The 26,598-nt window shown below is 38.6% G+C and overlaps 1 protein-coding gene across 2 annotated transcripts in view; it reads left to right on the top strand.

Annotated features, from left to right (window-relative positions):
* vldlr (very low density lipoprotein receptor) overlaps positions 1–26,598 on the top strand; it is a 61,400-nt gene that overhangs the window by 6,000 nt on the left and 28,802 nt on the right. For both annotated transcript variants that reach the window (XM_023425601.2, XM_023425600.2), the window contains exons 2-6: positions 6,771–6,890; positions 10,614–10,736; positions 21,143–21,265; positions 23,442–23,650; positions 26,073–26,235. In XM_023425601.2, coding sequence (XP_023281369.1) covers positions 6,771–6,890; positions 10,614–10,736; positions 21,143–21,265; positions 23,442–23,650; positions 26,073–26,235 — 738 coding nt within the window. The remainder of the gene's footprint in view (positions 1–6,770; positions 6,891–10,613; positions 10,737–21,142; positions 21,266–23,441; positions 23,651–26,072; positions 26,236–26,598) is intronic.

The raw sequence follows: 26,598 nt of genomic DNA, 5'->3' as shown, positions 1-26,598 counted from the left end.
TACGTCACAACCCATTAACACATAATTATGAATACAGCTTTAGTCTGTTAAATAAATTTAAAAAAAAATGAATGCTGTAATGATTAGTAGATTAGTCAATTGACAAAATATTAATTGTCAACTATTTTGGTGATTAATCAATGAGTCATTTATCCAGCAAAAATTCCCAAAATTTGCTGTTTTTTGTCTTCTGTCATTGTAAATTGCTTTGAGTTTTAGACTGTATCAGAGAAGTCACAGATGTCATCTTGAGTTCTGAAAAATTTTTTCATTGTTTTGTGATGTTTTATTAGCCTAAATTACCATTTGATTAATCAAAAATCATCAGACCAATCACTAGTAATCATAGAAGGAAATGTCATTCATCTCTTGGCAACTTGCTGTTTTTATCAACCTGATTTTACCAAAAACTAGATGTTTAAAAAAACAGTTGCACTACTCATTACTCTACTTGCATTACTCATTTTACATGTGCTTAAACCCCCTTGAGATTTCTCTATTGTTACTGTGTAAGTGATGGCAGAAAAAGTGTCATACAAACCACCTTGAAAATGTTCCTTTGCCCTTTTGGTTTGTTCTTGGCTTAAATGTATCTTTTATGAATATGTAGCGTTGATTTCTGGAGACTTGCACAACCATTGACGCACAAGAACGCAGGATCCGTGGGGTAGCCATCATGCGCAGACCAAGACAGAGTTAAGGCAGGTATATCTGAGACTTTAACAATCAGCCACATGTACTGCTTGATAAGCAGATTGGATGTTTATAAAAGACTCCAGATAAAAGTTGGCCACCCGCCCAGATAGCTGCCACAGCAGACGCACCTGAAAGCAACAGCCAGACTTTGTCAGGATTGGACTGATAAGTTTATAATGTCTTTTTATAACTATGACCTGGCTAAAGCAAATGAACTGAATGCCTTCTATAAACAGTTTGACAGCTGGGATTTCTCTGGTGAATGTGACCTTGTCCATGACAATATTGCGTTGGATGATGTCGATAGGATTGTGATAGAGTCTAGATCTGTCTTTAAGCAAATCAGTGTCAACAAGGACACAGGCCCCTGGAGTATATCTGCTTCTCTATTTAGAACGTGCAGAGGAATTGACACCGGCCTTGTGTCCCATATTTTAGAGGTCCTTAGATCCCACAGTGTACCAACACTGTGGAAAAGGGCCATCATCACACCTGTTGCTCAGAAACCACGTCCACAGGAGAACAATGATTCAGACCAAACTCTCTAACTTGAGTTGTAATGTGCATGGAGAAGTTGATAGTGAACCAGCAGGAAGTGGATGTAGGCCCTCAACTAGATCCTTATCAGTTTGCCTCCACGTGTTAGAGGCACTGATGACGCAATCAACAGCATGGTCCAACACATGACTGAACAGCTTGACAGTCCAAGGGCCTTTGCTAGAATGTTTGTAGATTCCAGTTCAGCTTTTGACACTTTGCAACCTCATATTCTCCTGAAGACACTGAAGATGAATCTCAGCTCATTTATTAACAAGGGATACCATTCATTTCTGACCCATTGCACCCAACAGGACAGGGTGAACATGACTTTGTCCAACAGTCTTACCATCAGAGGGATGCATCAGCTCACTAGTCCTGTTCACCCTATACAACAATGAATGCACACCGCATGCAGCACTACCCACACACATGAATACATTTTCTGATGACATGACTATCCTGGGTCTCATCTCAGTCAGAACCATATACAAATACAAGATCCAGAAATTTGTACAGTGGTGTGACAAGCACTTCCTTAATGTTAAGAAAATGGAGGACATGGTATTTGACAGCAAATGTGATGGTGACCGCTCACCAGTGGTTATTCATAACTACATAGGCCAGGTTGATTCTTACCTGGGTGTACACATTGACAACAAACTGACGTTCCCAGGTAGACACTGCTCAAGGGTTCAACAGAGATTCTACTTTGTCCGCAGATTGAGTACTTTTGGTGTTAACCAGAAAGCTTTGCTTATTTTCTACCATGGCATAGTTCAGAGCATCATTCTCTATTGAACTGCTTTGGCATACTTGGTGGTGTTTTCTCACCCTTAAAACTATGAAAATCTGGCAGCATCCCACCTCGCAGGATATCTTCAATGAAATAATCACTAGACAGGCCTAGAAGATCATTTCAGTCCCTCCACCCAGTGTACCAGCTTCTCTCCTCAGACAGATGTTTTAATGTGCCTAAGTGCAGACTGAGCGGTTTTAAGAACTCCTCTGTCCCCATGTCCATCAAAGCAGTTTTCAAAGTGTGAGGCTCGCCTCCCTGGGGGGTTGCAAGAGAACTTCAGGGGAGGCAAAGCATGAGAAAAAATTAACTAGAGAAAAACATTTTTTAGTAACTACAGTTTGAGAATAAACAGTTTGGGGCGAGTAGAAAGCGGAGGTAGTACAGCGCAGCAAAGACGCAGGGCTCTGTCTTACACCTGGTGCAAGCAGAGCAAAATGCAATGCAAGTGTCTTTGCTAGTTTCAGACTGACTCAGTTGTCATTTTCCCATCCAGCACCCATGTTGTTTAAATTGCTAATACACTTGCGCTGTGGTCTGAAGTCAGTGGCGCAGTATTTTTCTGTTATTTTAAGGAGCATTGTCAAGAGAGTAATATGCGCTCACGTAGGCGGGGGCACAACACGTGGACGCTCTGGTTGTTACGCACTTGCAGAGTGAGATGAGAATGAGTTTCATATGTTTGGATAAGTCAGGTGAACATCAGAATACAGCCTCAGAAGGTTGGAGCTTCCTTAAGAGACGCACAGGGCTCTGCAGAGAAGTGTTCTTCCAACTTACAATATATGATCTGGAATTTTGTTCAAAAAGTTTGTTCAAATGTCTAAAAAATAAAGATGATGAAAACGTTGAGAAAAAGATGTTTTTAAAAAATTTAGACATACAGTGGAGTGGGAGTTGGGGCGCACTTTCCCACACTTTGAAAACCCATGCTCTAATTGATAAAGTAGCCAAAGATTAATTTTATTCATTACTTATTTATCTCACAGTTTCTCTTGTCCTTTTGTCAAAGTCTTACACAACAAGCTAGCCAAAACATTCATTGCTTATCTTAACCTCACACTGTACTTATGTATTCTGGATGAAGATTAATTAGGATACATTGTATGGAGGGACTGTGCAATGGTTTGTGATTGGTGGTTAGTTAATGGTTTTAAAAAAAAAAAAAAAAAAAAAAAAAAGCAGATTATTTCGTCTGATTTATAGGATGAATTGTGGCACATAATTGAAATGTTGATTACTTGTGCAGATCATGGGGCTGGTTAGCTATTGTTTCTGGCACCATGGCATTCGGTTTTTATTCTTCAAAATTACAAGATCTACCAACATACCAAATTTTTAAATTGGCCCATTGTGTCTCAAAAGTCTGTATCATCATAGAATCATAACAAGGTGCTGGAAAAGGCCCAACTTACATCAACAGTGGGATTCATGGATCAAAAGCTTGCAAAACTGTACTTCAATTAATGTCTTGTTTTTGGCAATGATTTTTAAACATCTCAGTTAATTCCCAAAGCTCCTCTGAGCTCAACCCACTGCATGCATGGCAGTGAGTCTCTTGAAGCACTTTATTTAATGAGTTTCTTTTTTGTTTTGATTAAAACAGGAAGGAAGTTTGATGCCATTCCTTGACTCATTTGAGTGTTTCCTCTTTTTCCAGGAAATGTGTTGGTCATGGTCAGATGTTAAACCAGTTTACAAAATGTTGCATTACACTTTGAGAAACAGAAGAAGAAATAAGAATTTTCATACCTCCATGGACTCTATATTTAAACTAGTGTGACCTGATTTTTGATTTCCCTGGCAACCCTCTTTGCTCAGGTCTATGGTAATCGCTGACTCCTCTGTTTAATTTTTTTTTGTGGAAACAGTGCTCCCATATTATGATTATTTCCATTTGCAGTGGAGCCCAAAATAATGTTGCCCTTTTGAGATATTTATTTTGCAAGAAATGTTTTGTTTTTATATAGATTGGTTTCATGTGTAGAGATCATGCTGCATCAGGTAATGATGCATTTAGTTCACTTTGTTTACATTCATGAGACATGATGTTTCTAGTCGGTTCCAATTCCTATTGCCTTTCAGATTTATCACTGGACTGATGTATGAGCAACAAGTCATCTAAATGTTGAAACTTTTATTTGATAACAGTGTTGAAAAGGTTGGGTTATTCAATCAGTTGATCAATAGAAAATTGAAATCAAAGTTCCATCTTATTGAGGATTAGCTGCTTTTTTTTCTCTTCACTCACATTGAAAACCAAGAAAAATCAAGCAGTTGGAAGATGGCACTTTGGGCTCTAGGATGTTATAAGCAACTGTCCTCATTTTATTTTCTGACATTTTATTCTGAACAGTCTTTTAACTAATATAAAAAATAATCCAAACAAACAAACAAACATAAAAACCCAATAATTCAAACTGCAGTGTGAATTCCACAGTCCAACAAACAGGTTAGGTTGACTAGCTATTCTACATCACCTGTAGTAGTGACTGAGTGATTGTCCGTTCATACACTTCTGGTCAAAAGTTTTAGAACAACAAAATATTTCCAGTTTTTATTGGAATTAAACAGCCATCATTAGCTGCAGCACTGTTGGCTATAGATGCAGACCAACAGTTGACCTGACCTTACCGGTCAGAGGGTAACATGGTGAGCAGTATGAACTTTCCCTCTTAGAAAGGTTGTGCAGGGCTGTGGATGTACTTGAGCTGTGTTTTCAGTATCCCTCTCCCAATTTCAGTCTGCACATCAGTGGTTATTTGTTGGATGGTTTAATGCGCAGTGCTCCACTTGTTCTGATTTAAAATGCAAGTAGGTAAGCTGTTATCCATTCTGCCTTGATTGTAGTGATTGGAATGGTAATGTGGATAAAAGGTCAGTGTTATCTTTTGTAACATGACTGTGGATTAAGTACAGCTGGTGTAGTCTTGGTTGAATGGAAGTCTGCAGGCTGTTGGCATGGTTAGCTGAGTATCACCACCTCCTGTGCTGTGAAGTTGTATCAGGCATAGAACGCTTTCAAGGACCTTTCCTGTGTGTCTGCGCATTCTTCACTTCTGTTCAGCATCTCTGTTGATTGTTTGTAGAGTCCCCATTGGGCAAACGGACCCAGTTTGAATCCAACATAAAGGCATGATGAACAATATATAGAAAACTGGAATTCATGTTACCATTTACCTTTTGTGAATTACCCTTTTCTTTGATTATTCAGTCTATGAAATGTCAAAACTAATGATGAATCCCATCACAATTTCTCTGAATTAAAGGTGATGTCTTTAAAGCACCTTTGTTTATCAACACAAAACTAAGCAGTCGCTGGGAACCTAATTATTGTGTAAATTGACTGCAAAATACAAAACATTTATTTATATACTGAATATCGGATATCATCCGCTCACATTGTAGCTGTGGCCGGTTAGGAACCTCAAGCATATTAACATGTCTGTGGATTCATTTTAAAATTTCAGTGCAATTTCATTCATGCAGGTCTGAAGTCATATGTTGCTGCCACAGTAGCAGAAGCTCCTCAGGTTCATATCAAATCAGTGGGGGGCGTTTCTCTCCTCAAGGAGCAGCTGACCCACTTAAAATAGTTTCCTTTTATAATGGCATTCAGTGACTAAATGCAGTTTATAGAGGCTTTTTCCATCATGGAAAGAATATAATTTTACAAGACTATGCAATCTGTTTAGCCTGAAACTGTTGTTTTGAATTGATGTTTCCCATTTTGGCACACACCATAAGTTATGAAAAATAGTGACCTTTTCATGGAAAGTAGTTGACCTCTCAGTGGCTCAGCGATTCAGCTGGAACTGCAACTTTTACTGGGCTTCTATCATTTCTCTGTACTCCATTTACCCACCTGGACATGCAGTCCAGACTAAAGTGAGCATCAAGGTCAGACGGTGTTATTTTAAGACCTGGAGTCGTCACTACCTCTAGTACAACTGCACACTGTCCTAGAAAGTAGTGCTTGCTGCACAGTCTGGAAATCCAGTTTTTCTTTTGTTGAAGGGGAAATAAATCTTGGGACAGTTTCACTTCCTTCAGCAACAAATCCCATTGTCGTTTTATTTTTTTCACTGTAGTTTCACTTCCTTCAGCAACAAATCCCATTTTCATTGTCATTTTCTACATGTTTGCTGTAAGACAGTTGAGGAGTAAGGATTCAGCATTACATTGCAATTAGCAAATCAATTGGTTGGTGAATAAAACAGCAGAAAATACTCAAAACTGCCCAATGCAAGTTCTCAGAGCCCAGTATGCCGTTTTCAAATGTCTTATTTTGTCCAAACAATAGTTCAGAACCTTAGGCTGTTTACTTCACTTGTTTAATAAATTAAAGCAGGAAATGTGAGTCCAGACATCAGCTGTGGGTGTCTGTGCAAACACGGTATCATTCAAGGAAGGTTTTTCTTTCCTGTTCATTATGTTCATAGAGCTGTATAGGAAATGTGAAATAAGTTGGTGGAGAGAGGAGAAGAAATTAAACTTTCTGCGGGAATCCAACATGTGGAGCTGGCGTGTCTCCACAGTGGCTCAGTGGTGGCTGCTCTCAGTGCCAACTAGCTCTGTTTAAAACAATTTGTTTTGAAATTACAGCTCTGAGGGGAACCCTGCTAGGACGAAACAAAAAACTAATTGCATCGAAACAGTAAATGATGATTATGAAATGATATGGGACTATATTCACTTCAGTCTTCCTCATAGCACATCTGTCTTTCTTCCTCTGTAGGTACAAAGACAGAATGTGAGGCCAGCCAGTTTCAGTGTGGAAACGGTCGCTGCATCCCGTCCGTCTGGCAGTGTGACGGAGACGAGGACTGCACCGATGGCAGCGACGAGAACTCCTGTGGTGAGAAAATAAACACACACTGATGTCACACAGCACACACACACTCTGAACACAAAGAGCTTGAATGTCAGGATTGAGTACTGTCTGTGTTGAGTAAAGCAACATAGTCTGTGAATAATTAGAGGTAGATGGTTTCCAAATGTAGCTTACAGTAACACAGTAATTACAGTCTGAACTTTAGACTGCATGTCTACTGTAAAACACTCAGGTCATCATCTTTCACGTCCACTGAAATGAGGAAATTTCTTTTTCCCTTACAAGATAGTTACAGATAACTTTTGTTATATTTCTGTCACTCTATGGATAAAGGTAGTTATAATTTATCTTTTTCTTAATGTCAATGAGTCTCTTGAAAACATCAAAACAAGCACTAAATGGATCTCCCTAACAAGTATTATGAGTATCTAAAGCCTGACATATCTTATTCCTCTGGGCCATTGAGCTCCATTGACACATCACTGACCCACATTGTCATCAAAATGCCTTTTTCTCAATTGTTAACCTCCTAAAAGTCCTGACAGTCCGTGTTAGTTAGGATGATACTGTCTTTGCTTTTCTCTCTGTAAGTATCAGTTGCCATTTTCATTGCTCCTGTGCAGTATGTGGGCTGTAAATGTACTGTACTTGCACAGTTAATGTAGCCTTTGATGGAGAGTGGGCAGAGGGATGACAATCCATCTTGGTTACAATTAAGTTGTTCTTACTGTTTTAGTGCCAAAGTGAACAATATGTAAATAAAGTTGGAAAAACGGTCTGAGTTGTATCTTGAAAGGTCACACACAGGGTGCCAGATTATCTTTTTACAATGGTAGGACTGGTGCCAGTGGAGTTTTTCCCTCCAGTTACTGACTCTGGTACTAAATTTGGAATTTGCTGTTTGTCATTAAGCTCCCCATCCTTACCACCAGCTTGGCTAAAATTGATGCAAATATCTGTTAAGAATGAAAAAGCTGCAGCAAAAAATTGTGATTCATCCGACTTCAGATCAGTATTGATACACAGGACTCCTACATTTAAGTAAATACTGCTGTAGTTGGCTATGACTTGTTGCAGGACTCCAAATGACGTTATTTGACTGGCAGCTAATCTATTGATTTATTTTTCCTGATTCATTTTGTCTGTACTGCAAGAAGATAAGTTAAACCCATTACAAGTCACAATTGCAAGATGGGGTGTTTTGTTTTTGGTCTGAACAACAGTCCAAAACTCAGATATTCATTTCATGATGACTTGTCTTTGGGTGGATGTCTGCACATTTAATTTCATGTAAAGCACATTCAGTTTACTAACAAATGCATTTTAATTGAAGTATTCACTCTCTTCTTTTCAAAAACGGACTGATTTAGTGAATAAACCACACACTCTGGATGAACTCATACATCTGTGTGCTGTAGGCATGACAATTATCATACTGTACAGTCGTTATACAGACTAGCATATACAGTCAAACACAACATATTGTATGGTTTTCATTTGGTTTCTGTTTCCACAGACACACTACTTCCAATTCACTCACATAGATGTTACATGACAGATGTCACATTAACTTGGCCCCACCATAAACCTTCCCAGTATCCTTTGGGATAGAATGACCTGGTGATGGGAAGATAGAAGTTACAGCAGAGGCACGTGCGTGCGTGCGTGCGTGCGTGCGTGTGCGTGCGTGTGTGTGTGTGTGTGAGAAATTACACATCTTCTTTCTCCATTTTCTTTTGTCGCTCATCTATCTGGGTCATATGGTACTGGGAGGGAGAAAAGAACTGAGAGAGAATGAAAGAGGGAAATGGAGAATAAAGTTGAGCGATTGGATATATAAATCGGGTATCAGTGATTGGCTGAGTCCATTGCTGGTTGGGTATTTTCTGATCGATTGGTGGTGAAAAGCAGTACATCATATTTGAGAATAAGACCTAAAACTCGATGTGCAGTTGTGAACCCTGATCGTTTAAAAGCATTTGTTTGTTCATTTGTAAGGTGCACTAGAGGTAGCTCCTTCATTTGACACCGTCTGACTTTTTCAGCTGTCCAGCCTGTATTCACAGCTTATTGATTATTAAAGATCTCAAGGTGATTTATTTTATTTAATTGAAGAAGAGTAGCCTACAGGCTATAATCTTTCAGTATTAGATTTTCACATTAAAGACCATGGATGATAGACGATGAGGTGAAGGCAGATTTATTCAGAATACACACGTCTAAGTGAATATATCGGTAATTGCATGTTGTTGGACTGATGGTGGCCGGCCACCGCCCAACCCCAGTAGAATAAAAGAACAGAAGGCGATTGTAAAGTATAAATATAATGGTTCACGTCCACTGAAATGGTTGAGTGACGTGATAAGGATGAGAATCCAAAATTAATTCATAAAAAGGAAGGTTACGGACTTAATGCTGTCGTGGCTTAAACTGGAGTTCCTTGTTTCTCAAGTACATATTTGTATTCTGGTCAGAGGGACTGAGGACAGGCCTCAAGGGTACACTCAAATCCTGAATGGACATGGAGGTAGAGGGCTGTAATTGTGTTATAGATTGTTTAGAAATCTGTTAAAAATCTTGAAACACTCCAGCTTCTATTTTCTTGACAACCCATCAGGACAACTTTCTCAAGTTTGAATTAAACTGTTGCTTCATCCCTCCACGTCTCGTTCTCTTGATTTGAACAAGACCAACAAACCTTTGTAGCGTTTACAAAGTATTGATATTAATAATTCCAAAATTATAACTTACATAATTAACGGTATCTTAATAAGCTGTAGGAGGTGAAAGGTTTAGTTGGAGTTGGATCATTTACTTTGCAGCTTTACTCTGGCACAGGCATACAACGGTGTATTCATAAATTTTTGATTACCGCTTTAATCTCAGAGAATTTCAAAAAATGTTTTCTTGGAATATTACCCACCTTCCCCGGCTCTATTTTTATATATATATATATATATATATTTTTTTTTACCTCCAGTGGCTATAATATGCCATTGTACAGGCACGATAACTCAGCTGTAGTTAATTTATGCTAATTCTGTGAGTTGCCCATTGAACCTGTGGCTGTGCCTCGGGAGGTAGGCCACTAATTGGAAGGTTGGTGGGTTGATTCCTGGCTCCTCCAGTCTGCATGTTGAAGTGTCCTTGGGCAAGACACCAAACCCAAAAGAAAAAGGACAATATGGTTAGAAAGAGCTCTTTATGAATGTGTATGTGAATGGGTGAACGTTGCTTGTAGTGTAAAGTGCTTTAACTGTTCGATGTGACTAGAAGAGCTCTATATATGTAGAGTCAATTAGCATTTTCCTCTATGTTCAAGAATGTTTTTTCCCTTCTTCACTTGTGATTTCACTTCATCCTGAAATGAAATCCCAGAATGTGAAGAAATGTTTTTGTTCTTGCCATCTCCCCCCTTTGATGAAAAATAAATGCAGCAGACAAATCTCCAGAGGATAATTTTAAAAGCAATTTCAATGCAAATGTTGAGTTTGTGCTTTTCTTAATCAGGAGGCAGGAAATTGTAAACTCATGACCATTCCATCTGTGAAAGAAAGAATCTTGGGTTGGGTGTACTGCGATTCATATTCATTAGGTGTCTGAATATGGCTTTGGTCTTTCTCTTCTTCCCCTCCTATTATTCATGCGTGTTTCTTTAATGTGAGATGTTTCATTAAAGAACATGGAGCCTGTGTGTGTGGCTCTCTCTCCTCTATAATAAATCTTCTCTTTTCTCTCCCACTCCAGTTAAAAAGACTTGTGCAGAGGTGGACTTTGTGTGTCAGAACGGCCAGTGTGTCCCGAAGAGGTGGCACTGTGATGGGGAGCCGGACTGTGAGGACGGGTCAGACGAGAGCTTAGAAATCTGCCGTGAGTAGATGGGTTTCCTCTCTGACGAACTTCCTACTGACGCCAAGTCAGATTTTGTTCCAGGAATGTGTTGATGGAAGTAATGTTAATTTTGTCCACTCTGTATTTATTTATTTATTTTTCTCAATTTAGTCATAGTCTTGGTCCTGTGTCCAATATCCTTGATAGTTTTTATATTATAATTGTATATTATATTATTATTTATATTTAGTCAACTGCAAACCTGGACAATTTAGTCTTATTTTAGTCAAAGAAAACCACAACCATTTTAGTTTATTTTTAATCAATGAAAACATTTTGTCTTCTTTAAGCATCAGATTACAATGAATATTTTTTTTTTCATTTTAGTCAGTTATTTTGCATAGGATTTTAGCTTTTGATTATCTGATGAAAAACACGGATTTAATGAGTAACTACTGCTATGTTACTCAGAGTCCTCACTGTACTCCTCGCTGTGCTCATCGTGAGCTGCTGGCTGGTACAGTCCTAATGTGGTGCGCAACACAGGAAGCAATTATCAATGCATTGGGAAAAAATCTAAGAAATCTAGAGACTAGGAACTTGCCATTCAGCTTTCAAAGGAGAACCTTTTGTAAAGCATGGAACTATCAAAGTATTATTATAGCCTTAATTTCCTTAAGAGATTATTTCCAACTATTAAAGTTTTGAGTGCCAGTGTTTCCCATACTTTGATTTATTTCTGGCAGTCCACCACAATATCAACATTGATAGCCATATATTGATTGATAAATTTATTAATTCTTTTACCATTTCAAATGAGTAAAATCTTATTTCATTGTAGAGATGTGTGCAGCATATTGATTCACTCAGTGGAGTGACCTGTGGCCTTTGAAAAAACTTTTAGCGTCCATGTCTCTCTCTTTACTGGCCCTGTTTGCGTGCCCCTCATTCAGGGTTTGCAAGAGAACATGTCATCCAGTGCTCCAGTGTGGCTCATTGACATGTTTTTAATAGATTAACAATGGACCTCTGACACACACACACACACACACATATATATATATATATATATATATATATATTTATCTTTTTAAGGCATTACGCATGGTTCAAGTAATTACCTCTAAAAATCAATATTGTGTGGGAATGTGTTTAAAGGCTTTATAATACACTTTTGTAGATGTGATACACAGTTAGCAGTCAGGTGACTGAGGCCCAGAACTTAAGTCTTTTTAGTATCTGGTTAATACGTTGCATGCTGCATGATTGATTATTATTCCTGCTGTATGTGCCACCTGAGAGAACACTGACATACACAGCTCTGCCACTCACTCTGTTATTCATAAATTACTTTGAACAAATAGGTTAATTCATAGGTTTGCAAAGCAACAAAGCACATAAATGCAGATTAACAACAAGGCAGAACATAATGAACATTAACGTATGAAACCAGGGCTTGTACATGTGTCCCCCAGGAGGTCAGACAGTGTGAGCAGCCTTTATTACGACTCTAACTGCTGTGAAGTGTACAGGTTCAGGCTTAAGCAATAAACAGCAAGTACAAACTGACCTAAAAACAGTTTATCCAACCTATTTAGGCTCACATCGTTGTGTCACTGATATGTAGTGAATATAATGGTGAGTAAAATGTAGGCTAATTGTTCTGAGTGTGTACTGGTTTTGTATTGGTGACTGCTGCTGTGGGACGATGACAGACTTTAACTTGTACTGCAGCAGTTTTGTAACATTTAACATTTTAAGACACATGGTTAATTACTGTAAGTCTGCTTAACAAACAGCTTTGCAGTTTTGCAAATGTCATTTTGAACTATCAGAGTGCGTTGTAGAAACTGTGCTGTTTTTAACAGTATCTCAAACTGCTGCACAAATTCATTGAGGCACTTAGAAGCAGGGAGGGGGGCTCCCCTGTGAGTGGCCCTGTCAAATAAATAAGTTGTTTAAGTGGAACTAAAGAGAGCTGCTGAGCTTTAAATGGTATAACTGTGATGTGAGGTCTCACTGAGGTGCTTGTTGGAATCAAAGAGATTAAGGATGATAGAAAGTGTTTATACTGAAGTCGCTTTTTAATGAGAATCTCATCTGCGCTGCCTTCACTGTGCCGGCATAAAGACAAATGGACTTTGGCGTCTCCTCAGCTACAGAGATAAACATCAGAGGAAAGACGAAGACGCTTCATCAAACACATGTTGGTTTGATGTTTGCTGTGCTTCCTGAAATCATCCTGAATGTCAATAAAGTCAATGATGAATCCTCAGGTCTATTCCCAGCATCAAGACAGCAAGGTACCATGAAGTGCAGAAACAGGCTTGCTGGAGGGTTGACGAGACATTTAGCACCTCTTTCTTTCCATGTCTTAGCAGTGAACAAACTCCCAGCAGCTGTTTATCAAATCCGATTTTAGTCATAAAGTACTTTTTTCCTTCGGTTCTTAAGCTTTACTGTGAGACTTTGCAACAAGATAGAAATCTTAATCAGCTGGATGAGCTCACAGCAATTTGAAATAAAACAAAGCAACATACTATAATGTCTTCTATTTAAATCATCTTATTTACAGTGACACAAGTAACGGTTTAAATGACTTAAAAAGATAAAAGCTGCGAGGTGAAAGAAGATTGGTCAATTAAAACAAGTATATACAAGTACAACTATTTAGAGATACAGGATACAAATACGAAAGAAAAATTTGTTAAAAGGGGTACAAGCAGAAGCCATATGTTTTGTAATCATGAATTTAAATTGACCAAGGGTTATGAAAGAATACATTTTTAGGATGCTTTGGAAGGCATTTCAGGCAGATTGTCCAAGCTCAGTACAGACTTGAGGGACTTGCAGTAAAGGCCACTCATTACACTGAGTTTGATATGGCCCAGAGCACCAGTCTATTACAGAGCTGATATAAGATGGCAGCTTCCCATTAAGATCCTTGTAGATAAACGAATACATGTTATCATGTCTTTCACACAGAGAAGACCACCTAACTTTTTCATACAGGATGCAATGATGAGGACTATAAACATCACCAGTAATAAACCCAAGGGGCAGTGTGATAAGAAGCATCCAAGGGTTTAAGAGTGGAGACAGAGACATGCCTATAAATTATATCACTGTAATCCTTCACAGAGAGAAATATGACTTTAACAATCCTTTTCCTCCAAAGCAAAGGAAAGTAATTTCTTGACAAGATTGTCTTCAGGATATTTAAATGTGAATTTGTCATCTATCCAAATACTAAGGTATTTATATTCTGTAACTCTTTCAGTACTGAATCCTTGTCCTGTAGAAACATGAAAGATTTTTTTTTTTTTTTTACCATAATCTCTAGCTTTAGAGAACAACATAACTTGGTTTCATGTGCATTCAATACACTTGTATTGGATGGAGACCGTGAAAGGAATGTTGCAGGCTTTCCAAGGATACAGTGCATTCAATGTGATATTTCAGTTTTTCATTTTAATTTATAAAGTTTAAAATTCTTTTCAGTTTGTCATTATGTGATATTGAATATAGATTGATGTGGGTGAAAATTTCTTTTTTTTTTTTTAAATTTTAGTAGAAGGCTGCAACATTACAAAAAGTGAAGGGGTCTGCATATTTTCAGTGCACTGTAGCTGAACAGAGTCGACAACACAATATTGTATCATCTGCGCATGGCAGCAGAAATGTTATTGATATAAATTGTAAAAAGAACTGGACCTAGAACTGAACCTTGTGGAGCATGCTTATTTATTGATATAAACTCTGAGCGAATAGTTCCCAAGTTCACTGTCTGCTGCTGATCAGACGGGTTATTCAATGAGTGCATGACCACTCAAACTAAAATCAACATTACCTCAAATATGTAGATGCAAAGAATGATGAACTGTGTGATATGCCTTAGAGAGGACCACAAAGATGGCAGCACAATGTCTTTTTCTCATCCAAGGCATTGGCAATGTCATTCACAACTAAAGTGAAGGCTGGAACATAGGCCTGAACCCAAATTGACGTCAGCTCAGAATAGAGTTTGTGGTATTAAATTCCTTGAGTTGATGATTTAAAGTGACACTAGAGTTTTAGCTAAACAGAACAATATGAATATTGTTTCTATAGTTATTTGGATTACTCCCTTTTGCAAGGGGACAATGTAAGCGGTTTTCCAAGCTCTGGGAGCAAAACCAGTAGAAATAGAAAGGTTAAAAATGCGAGTTATTTGCTCAGCAGTTATAGAGCAGAAAGATGTTGTTTGTTGACAAGAATATGGGTGATAGTTCAGGATTAAACTGTGGGCTCAATCTATTTTTCACTCTGATCCTTTTAAGAGGTGCATGGTCATTCATGACAGAAAGGAATGATTTTGTAAAAACAAATCTAAAGCTTATTCAACATCAAGAATTCTGGATGTAAGATGAATTCACTGTTGGAGGTAAATAATCCCTTATAATTTGTGATGAAGATCTTCAGCTGCGTGTTCCACAATAGGATAATGATCACTAAGTTGAAAACATCACTTGCAATGATTTTGTCACACCTGCTATAAAAATTTGTCAATTAGAGAAGATCTTCAAAGGTTCTTTAGATTAGGCCTGGTGGACTCATTGATCAGTTGAGATAAATTAAGGCTAGAGGAAGCCTCCTTTAAATAATCAGAAGCATTAGTTAATTAATCAGTGTTGAATAACCAGAAGCATTAGTTGCCCAATCAATGTTAAAATCTCCCAAGACTATCATTTCCCAGTTAGTATACCTAGAGAGTGACTCTGCCAAATATTAGTAGACCTAGTTTCAGCTGAAGGAAGTTTATAAATCCCAGTGAATACAATGGAATTATTAGACCCACAAACAGCATGTAGAGGGCAGGGGTGTAAGGAGGGTGGGAGGTGAGGCAAACTGTTTGTAAATGGGGCACTGGAGAAGAAATAGGTGTGACCATTCAGGGAGAGAGAAGACTCGCTGAAAACCTGTTCCTTCTGCCACTGGTCACAACGGGAATGGAATTTGTAACTTACCTGAGTATAGACAATATCTATGGAAAATTATTAATATCCTTAAAGACATTATATAGGTTGATATACTGTACAATATTAAAAAGTGAAAATTGCTCTTAAAGTACACACAAAGAAAGTTCAAGACTTTTCGTAATCCTGAACAATATTTTGTACATAAGCTCATGACAACAAACTCCTCTAAACACTGACAAAGGATAAGTAGAGGGTCTGGCTCTGAGTAAATCAATGAAGCATTAAACAATACTACACAATATATCTATTTAACTATGTTATTCTCGGTCTTCATTTAAACCCTTTGGAATATGGTTTATCCTTTTTATTTATTGCCACTCGTGACAGTTTTTGACTTGACAACTGGACCCACATTTTGTAAATGATACATACTACTAGAGATAACTTTCTTTCTGGAAAATATTGGTGAAGAATATTTACTAATATGAAGGTCTTGGGATTCTGGGAAGGTTCAGTAAGAACTTTGTTTTGTGAAATCTAACATGACTTTCCAGAAAGAGGAGGATAGAATGGAAAAGAATATGAACAAATACAGAAATATTACAACAAACTCTTGAGCCAGACACTGAATATGAAGTAGAGCCTTGGAGTTATCCACACTTCATCTCAGTGTTTGTGAAGTGATATTTGCCAGGGCAGCACAGGTGTGTGTAACGGGGTTAGACTCCAGCTCTGCTTTTTCACAGTGCAGTCCTCTTTGGTTTTTGCTGCAGTGTGTCAACACAGCAGGTTGAAACCTGAAAATAATACAAAAATAAATTCTTTACCTCTGGCAGAAAAGAAAACAACACTACATCTTAGAGTCGGGGCAAATCCCTGCTGCACTCTTGGATGGGGATCTGTGCTGCTCTCTGCCAAAATGAGAGCGATGCTGTTTGGGGAGTTGATGAAACACCAGAGTTATTCAAAGCTGTTAGCTGTGTGGTGTTGCCAAGGCCCTACTGTGTTGTTGCAGTGTAAGAAAGACAAAAGAAAGTGGGTAAGGTGCAAATAAATCTGCTGCCGGATGAGCCTAAACAGTGGGATATTAAAGTAGCATTAGTAGTGAATTACTATTCTGCAACTGTAGTTTCCACTCCAGACAATGAATGGAGCTTTGGTTCAACTTGAAACTTGTGGAAGAATTTCTTCGTATGATCCACAATATGTCACACAGGACTCCCCTGATCCAAGGGGGCAAGGATAGCAAAGGTTGGGTGCATGTTATTATGGATCAGTTCTTTATTTTGTTAAACTGTTACTCTGAATATATCTCTACTAATATTACACCACATAATATGGCCTCACAAATTGGATGAATGCTAAATGGAACTTTTTCCAATATTACAGAGATCATGGTTTAGAGAAGATGATTTAGTTGATTCACTACAGTCCTCAGTAAGACTGAGTTAGAATTTGGCACAAACACAGATGTATGTCTGTTTTTTTTCTTTATAACAGCTTTTGCCAAGAAATATGTCCAGGAGATCCTGCAGGACATGTTGCACATTGAAAAAATAGTCTTCCAAATGCTGTCAAAAAGGTTATTGACCTTGAAGACTTTGTTTTTAAACAAATGTAGTCCAGTTTTAATAGACAGCTAGATGTTTTCACCTGCAAACTGCCAAAACCACAGCTGTGCTGTTATCAGCTGCTTCCAAACTAAAGTTATTTTCGCTTTATTTCACTGCCATCAAATTATTTCATTTTGTTCAATCTAGTATAAAACTGCTGTGTACATCTGATTCCAAGAAATTATGGATTGATGACAGGATGGTTTATGGCTGGTTAGGATTTAATTAGTTCTTAGAAGTTTTACACCCAGACTGTGGAGGACGGACAAAAGTGATTGTTTCCCAAAACCCTCATCTGACCCTTCATCTCATCAACCCGAACGTCTGCACTTTCAGTAATTTTGCTATGGAGCACAAAAAGACAGGAGCCAGCAACATGGTGACACCGGAAAGCTGCACATCATCCATTTTACACAACACCAATTTGAAAGGGTCAGAACAGTATATTGTCCATGTGCAATATTGTATTCTAACAATAATCATTTTGATTCTAATGATGGAATAGATTTTTGGTTATAGCTTAAACTGCTAGCATTAACTGATTACAGCCATTATCTAAGAGTTGAACATCTCTGACTCACCACCCCCAGTGGTACAGTAGTATTAAAGAAGACAACATGTGGCTTTTTAGTTAATTATGGCCTCAGCTGAGAAAATGGTAAACTTTTTTCTTAGTTTACCATTTTTACTTTTAACATGTATGTCTTGTTAATGTTATCCTTGGTTTTAATCCACATTTGTCAAATTCTACATGAGTGAAGTTGCCTGCTGAGAACTTGAAGGACTGAAAGTCCTGCTGTGCCATTCGATCTTTCCCTCTTTAGAATTGCCAACTTTGCCACTCCGGGCTGTTCTAATGCAGATTAAATGGTCCAACCTGTGTACATGTTTCCACTTGCACTTGGAAAAGTGTGTCGGGCAACTGAAGGTCTTTAAGGATTCCAGTTTTGTTTGTGTGTGTGTGTGTGTGTGTGTGTGTGAGAGAGGGTGTGGGGGGTATGTGTGTGGGGGTTTGTGTGTGTGGTTGTGTTAAGTTCCAGTCATAGCTGTAGTGGTGTACGTGCAGGTCAAGCCAGCTGCTAAAGCTGTTATATCACTGTACTGTTTGACCAGCTGTTACACATGACTTGGCAGAGTGGAATGGAATCTAAAGTGTGTGTGTGTGTGTGTGTGTGTGCGCACACACTTCTCCTGACAGTTTGTGTGTGAAGGAGATGTGCTGCAGTTGTGTTTACGTCAGTTTTCTTGCGTCAGAGTGTTGGATTAAGGAAGTGAGCTTCAGTTTTTGATCATAGACATTCATAAAAACACCACCAGGATGTCTGAGCCCTCTCTTCATACTCAAGTTAGGACCTGGGTTTTAGCTGACCATCTGTGTTGTGTTTACATAGGCTCACTCTGTTGTTGGAAGAACATCTTTGTCTTCACTGTAACTTTAAAGGGATTTGGTAGCTAAATCCAGTCTGACATATTGGGTCTTAATTTAGACCTAATTTGATGATTTTGTTGTTAGTTAGTCAGAAGGAGCATCCTTATCAATTTCTGTGCCATCTTCAATCAGTGGAATAAACTAGTTATTGAACCTCAATACGTTGAATACAAACTGATGTGTGTTTTGTAAGGAGTGCTGAAAAGCGATGTGTTGAAACTTAACATACATTTTTTTGACAGATTCTTTAGCTGTTTTACTTATTCTTTAATCTGGTATTTCCTGTTCCATATCAGTTAAGTTTTCTAACTTAAGACCATATTTTATATTAGCAATATCATTTAACACTGATGGGTTGGGCAGTTTTTGGGCAATGCATAATTTGTTAAAAGAATTGTTAATTGATAATATCTTATCGATAACAGTGCCATTATCGGTTCTGCTTATCAGCCCGATTCTTTGATTCCCTTGATGATTTCTGATTAAATTTCTGTGAGGAAAATGCAGCAGCCTGCCCCTCCTTTTTTTTTTTTAAATGGTAAAAAGCCAAAACTTTATCAATACACCTGTTCAACCTGCAAAAATGTGAACTTGCTGCCCACTCACTGCTCTGTCTGCGCCCAAGGCCTCTACGCTGGTGAGATCTTTTCGTCTAGTGAGAGGAGTGGAAGGAGGGGGAGAGTCAACTGGCTGAATGCCTGCTGCCAACTAGCAATTGAAGGCTTAAATACAACACAAAACCACTGTCACAAAACCACTGTCACCAAGTAAACTATTGATAAAATAGCGATAAAGTGCTTCAAAGAATTGATACAGTATCACGTCATGAAATATCGCAATATTTTAGTGTATCGATATTTTCTTACACCCCTAGTTCTCAACTGGAACCAGTCCTCAATTCCCATCCCCACTCAAACTAGGACATTAAAGATTTTTTTTGTATTGTTACAGAATCTGTTATTGTATTGGCACCAAGCCAGACGGGTGTACGGAGAAAAGATCATTACAAGATCAATAAAGTTAGAGACAGGATAAGTCTTATACACAGACCCGATTTTGTCATACTTTTAAGTATGAGTTATAGTGATTGTAGCGCTGCTGTTGAAAATTAATTCAGAATCACAGTAGAATATTGTCACCTGACTTATCAACAGGAGTACATCCACGTAGCCAATAATTCATGGGTCTATAGGAGCCACTTCTGAATTCACCTTCAACTACTGCTCCACTGAGCAGCTCTTATCACAGTACAGTCTGGTTTTATGTTCCTCTGCTTGTTATCTTCCTCTGCAGTGGAAGAACACAAGGGGCAAACCAGGTCTTGAAGCTTTCATTTCATGGAAACTACTATAGGGTGAATATGTATGCTGAGTTATAAAGTGGTTCCTAATGATGCAAGAAGAATGTGAGTCACATGTTATGCACCTGGAGTTTAACCCTAAGGTGACTAATATTTATGAACTGTTGGTATGCTCCTTATTTGGACAGAATATCAGATGTTTACCCTTTTATTTTGATTTATTTATTTATTTTTTTAATTGGCAAAGTTATATAATAATAATAATAATAATAATAATAATTATGATACTAAAACTAATCTTTTTACAATAATAAATGTTAGTAAAATCAAACTCACAACATGAACAAGAAATGTATCTAAACTTATCTACTAATCTTTTAATGTAAATCACTAGATTTACATTAAAATGGGGGGGGGGGGGCTATTTACACTGTAAACATAAAGGAAACCACAACAGTGTTGTATAAATACAATTTTCCAGAGCTCAGCTGTTGATGTCCCAGCAAACTGGATTAAGTAACCAATTAGAGTTTTCTGGTTGTCAGGATATTGAGTTAACAGAAGTGAGGACTTAATGTTCACGATCATACCTCAGTGAAATCTCTTTCTTGAGATGGGTATCTTCCAGCTCAGCATTAGTGTTACTCTGCCACAAGCTCTTCGCCGTTTCCAGCGCTGAAACAGTCGGTTATCCCGTGTCCTTGTTCTGTCCTCTTGTTATTTTTGGCTCTGCTGTCATGGGGTAAAGGCACTCAAAAGGCAACAAGTAGAGCCACTGCAGCTGTGGGATGACACCATAAATCATTACACTGGTTCATGTTGGTTCAGTTTTTTCTTTTTTTATACTTCCGCATAAGCATCACACATCAACCCACATTAGTAAGGTATGTTTCTCCAGCACATGTAGTTGACATTTACAAGCTTGTATCTGATAGTAATCAATAGAAATGAGAAAAAGAAAACCCACAGCTTCACTTTGGCATTAAATCAGAAGTGGTAATAAAAGTTTGATTGTAGTCCTGAAGTCCCAAACATGCAGATGAACTTCAAAAATACAAAAATACAGTAAAACCAACATTGTGAGATAGAACAATAATTTAATCAACACAATACTGATGGTGTGTTTTGTGTTTGTGTCCATGCAGACATGAGGACGTGTCGTGTGAACGAGTTTAGCTGCGGAGCAGGATCCACTCAGTGTATCCCCATCTTCTGGAAATGTGATGGAGAGAAGGACTGTGACAATGGAGAGGACGAGGTCAACTGTGGTAGGTGGACATACACACACCTACTGTACATGGGAAAGATATTTGTCGACATGTGTGCCTCAACAATTACAGTGACAATTTGAACTCTTCAAGGTAAAATTTTGGGCTCATAGAAGGGTCAAAAAGATTTTGAGCTTGTAAAGTGATGTTCACAAATAATTAAGTTTGTAGAAATAAACCTTTTGTAAACCTGTTAAATAAATCTAGATGAGAAATTCAAATTTGTGTATGTGTAGAAAAGATTTATATTTGTAAGCACAAATGCTGTTAAATGACTGACAACCCAGTAAATGTAGTATCCATGTCAATAGTAAGGGATCTGTCACTCGTAGTTTATATCCATCTAACGTTGATATGATTAAAGTTAACAAGGTTGCTATCAAGAACAACCAGTGGAGTTTGTCTGGCTCTCATTATTTGCATCCTGCTGTGGCTTTTCACTTGTTCACATCATGTTATGTGTTTTACCAGTGATTAGTGAGCACTTAAAGACACTTGGTGACCGCCGATGTGATGATGAGATACTTTCTGACCTTGAGTTGACAAGGGTTGCCTGAAAGCATGTCGTGCCTATTAGCATTTTTGTTCATTGGATACTGGCAGCTACAAAAAATCTGTTGTGGGCACCTTTATTGGAAATTTGCAGGCTGGCTTCTTAATTCGACTGTAGAAATAGAATTGTTGCAATGACCCAACTTACGTGTAGGCTAGCACCAGATTCACTGAATGAATATCAGATTATATCATTCTGAACTCACACTGCTGCCTCCTTTCAACAGCAGCTGTGCTGTAATGTCTCTCTGCCAGATTCCTATTGTGCAAGGACAGACAATTATTTGCACAAACACACAGGACTGCTGTGGCTTTTAAAGATGCACTTTTACTTTTTTTTTTTTTGTTTCTTCCAGAAGTGCTGTCCTTATTCAAGCACTGACACATTCATAGATATCTGTATCAATTACTACTAAACTTCCAGCTGTTTATCCTACACACTGCACAACATAAACACATGAACTGTCTTTTCTGTAGAGCATGAAGCTCTGCCTGGACAAACTAAGATAATTGCATCTGACAGAAAACCGTGGAGCAGCCTGTATCATGCTGGTAAATTTTAATGAGGGAAATTTTAACGCACAAGAACACACTCCATTTTTAACCATAATAAATCAGGTAATATTTGGCATGATTACTGATTAGCATTGAATTTCCAGAGTTAACATCGATTGGTGGTGACATTAATTCACTTACAACAATCACTTAACTATCAATGAATATGTCAGTTGTTTGATCTAAAACATGCCAATGTTGAATGAGTATTATGAGCTGCATCAGCTCTGTAGATTGTATCTGTGCATCACTATATAGATTTTAAGCAGCACTGCAGCAGCAGAGCACTGTCCCCTCTGGCTAAAGATGCTAATCAGTGACAGCAGCTGCTGAGGGGGAGGAGGAAACATTTGTTAATTGTTTTCTTGTTTGTTCACATAAAATCTGTGCCCCTTCTGTCCTTGAACTGTGTACCAGGATGTTTTACTGCGGTGTAGTGTGATGCATGTTTTCAGGCTGTGACCTAAACACCCCACACAGCTCTTGGTGTGAGCTGCCACAGGCCCATGTAAAACAAAATCTTACAATCTGTCACTTTCCATCGTATACTGTCTGATCCTTCAGTCATGTACGTATCCCACTCCCTCCTCCCAACACTCATGTTGTGTTTTATCAAGTAAAGCAGGGGAGTCCAAACAAGTTACAATCATGGTCTCAATAGATCTAGTATCATAATTACTTGTATAGTGTAACAGGTAATGTTCACGCTTTAAAAAGTATGTGGACTGATGGGCATTGATCTGCTGCTGTAACAGTCTCCATTCTTCTGTCCCCTGATCTTTGCAAAAGCTTCATGGACAAATTGGCCATTATTATACTTGGCCGTTGGTTTACGGTGGGACTGTGTATGTGTTGTATTCAAGGTTACAAAGGGACATCTGAGAAGTCAGATGAGCAGTGGGAAATGAAAGTCTGTTGTAAATGTCTCAGGTGACCTGTTTCCCATTTGGAGAGTAACTAACTCTTGAAATTAGATGTGAGAAAACAGTTGATTTTGCAGATTTTGTGACCTTGTGCTTGATGTAATTAAATGCTTTTCTTTTCATCCACTCCTCTTAACTGCCTCCAGGTAACATTACCTGTGCTCCAAATGAATTCACGTGCGCCAGCGGCCGCTGCATCTCGCGGAACTTTGTGTGTAACAGCGAGGATGACTGTGGTGACGGCTCGGATGAGGTTGAGTGCGCTCCATCCTCCTGCGGCCCCAGTGAATTCCAGTGTGGGAACTCATCGTGCATCCCTGCCAGCTGGGTGTGTGACGACGACGTTGACTGCCAGGTGAAAAACAAATGCCATGAAATGACACATACACACACACTCTGACAGACCAGCAGATTACAAGTTGTAGTTAAACGGTTAAAAGGAAGACTACATTATTGTAGCATCAGACAACAGTGACAGAACCAGGAATTTGTCAAGTCATTTTTAGTTGACCTCGATCTGGTCCTTATGAATCGTAGCCATTTCCTCTTATTTCAGTCATGCAGTGATTAATGGCAGCAGTAGTATGAGAAGCCTGACTGGATGGCTTACAATAACTCCTAATTAAACTAGAGTGAAATGGCAAGAAGATCTGGGAGTGGAAGTCACTGACGAGCAGGGGGAAGGGGCACTTCTCCAGTATACTCTATATTAGACATGAATGGCACCTCTTCAAATTAAAACCTCCCATGATATCCTCAGTAAAATGGCCCATGATTGACAACATCCTCATTAGCTTACATTTTGAAATGGCCTCAACATAGGGGATGAAAGATTATATAGAAGTAATTACCAGTCGGCTAAAATGCAAATTCAGTAAAACAACTCAAGTAAAATCAGGATGAGCTTCTAGGGTCCCCTCCTCTAGTTTCATGAACGGACTCGGCCTGAGGATACACCTTTTTATGTAGAAAGTTTTGCCAAATTTTTTCAAAGTTGTGATCGTGGCTAAGGAGGAACAAATATGATGCATTGCTAAAAGGTATGCTCTAAATATTCTCACTTTGCAGTTTGACTCTAATCTCTGGTGACCTCTGTTTTACCACAAAAACTATATTCAGTGTGGTGCATCATTCAGACTTTTTCATGTGCGTATGTATTTGTGCGTGTGAGAGACAGCAACTTGTCCTGGCTACTCTTCTCCTCTTTCCACTACTTTCTGTGAAATATAAAACCTTCCTTCTGAGTAGAAGAGTTATTTTCAGTAGTTTACAATAAACATGTTGTGAGAGTTGAAGCCAAATTACCATTTGCTCCCTCCTGACCTCAACATCTTTACTTTCCACTACAGTGGTTCAGCATCCACCTGTTAATCTCTGGTTGTCTCTTTCTCGTAATGAGTCCTAGTTATTCAATATTTTAAATCTAGTTACAAAAAATAACAACAAAGGAAAGCAATGTGCAGAATGACTGAGCTTATAAATTACTTACTACAGTTTAATACAGGACCAAAGATAAATATTATGACATAAAACAAAATTATAAAACTGATCACAAAGTACGTTTTACATGCAGCATACACAAACACACTCTCCCTCGCTTTAGTAGATCTGGCCTCAATATAATGAACTGCCCAGAGTAATATCACTGGACACACACACACACACACACATTTTCACACATGGCAGAAGAAGTTTCACTGAGTCAGCGTTTCCCTGCATACCTGTTAATTGGAAGTGCGGTTATCACTGTGATGGCCCAGCAGGAAAATGAAACACTGATGCAAACGCTCACACCCACAAGTATTTAAAATGCTGTCTCCAATGAGGAGGTCATTGTTATTCTCTCCCTTGCTCTCACACCCAGCAAGTCCTGCGTCATTGTTAAACAGTAATGGAACTGCAGACACACACGCACAACACTTTCACACAGTCCATTAATCTGCTCCCACATGAGCCAGTGACTCTCTGAGATGATGAAAGTGTGAGAAACTCTTCCCACTGCTCCTCTTGATCCCATTCTGTCTGCGTGCCCAGTTTTAATTTTAAATAAAGTGGTAATCATCTGTGAAATCTGAGCGCTAAATGCTCTCTGCTCTGTCATCTGCTCCCTGCACAGCCCCCTGATCACCTGTCAAATGGTGTGGACTGGCTATGATGTGTCTTTGTTTGGATTCTCTGTTAATGATGTCTTCTGTTTTCTTCAGTGGCTGACGTCAGTCCAAATCCTTGAAAACTCTTGAAATGGCAGATATACAATAAATTTAAAGCTACAGCCATCAGCCCGTTATATCATCATATCATATGTCATCAGCCTGTGCATTAACATTTATAGATTTGTTTTCAAAAATGAAAACACAAGCGTTTACATATGTGCACACACTTGCACTTTGTGAAAGTGTGTGCACATATGAGATAATCCCAGATCCAAACATCTCACCTTCTCTGAATTTGAAGGCTCATTTTCCAAACTAACTAGTGTTAAAAAGTTTTAAGGTAACTGTGAGCTCCCTGCTGGGAAACGGCTACAAGAGAGGAAGTGTTGATGACGGTGAGTGAACAGCAAATGGAACCGCTTTCACACAACGGAAACGGAAAGTTTGCCAAAACCACGGGGAGCATTTACATGTTCATATTCTCTCATGACACTTACAGATACATTACAGATATGATCATTTTCCCCATCAAAAGTAATTTGTGAGCAGTAACTCTTTTTAGGAGACGCTTGATGGAATCTTTTCTCTTTAAAACATCTCTGGTCATCCCTCTCTCTCCTGCAGGACCAGTCAGATGAGTCTCCGACTCGTTGCGGCCGTCACCCGACGCCGCCGGCCAAATGTTCGTCCAGTGAGATGCAATGCCGTTCAGGAGAGTGTATTCACAAGAAGTGGAGGTGTGATGGAGACCCCGACTGCAAGGATGGCAGCGATGAAGCCAACTGTCGTATGTACAGCACAACTGACCAATCACACATTAAACATGTAGCATTTTAATAATCACATTCATTTTAGTACAGCAGCGGACTGATGGATGTTTTCAGCTGAAACATGTAAATACACGGCTATTGTCCTCAATAGGACATCACAATAACGATCAGTTGATGATGATCAGTCAGATGATTTAAGCAGAATCATTAAACTGATGAAGAGTGATGAGCGGTATAGTTGACACGTAAACCAGTAATGACGTATGTAGACCCAGAATCCTTCTTAACTTGCATTGTAGAGCCACATTACCTCTGTCCCATTAAGAGACCATGAGACACAGAGACACTGGCTGTTTGTTATGGCTGTCTACTTTATCATG

The sequence above is a fragment of the Seriola lalandi genome, unplaced genomic scaffold (genome assembly GCF_002814215.2).
Source record: "Seriola lalandi dorsalis isolate HSWRI2012SDOR001 ecotype SW California unplaced genomic scaffold, Sedor1 jcf7180002054791, whole genome shotgun sequence".
In the NCBI taxonomy this organism is placed as follows: Eukaryota; Metazoa; Chordata; class Actinopteri; order Carangiformes; family Carangidae; genus Seriola; species Seriola lalandi.
This window is presented reverse-complemented; position numbering and strand designations above follow the sequence as displayed.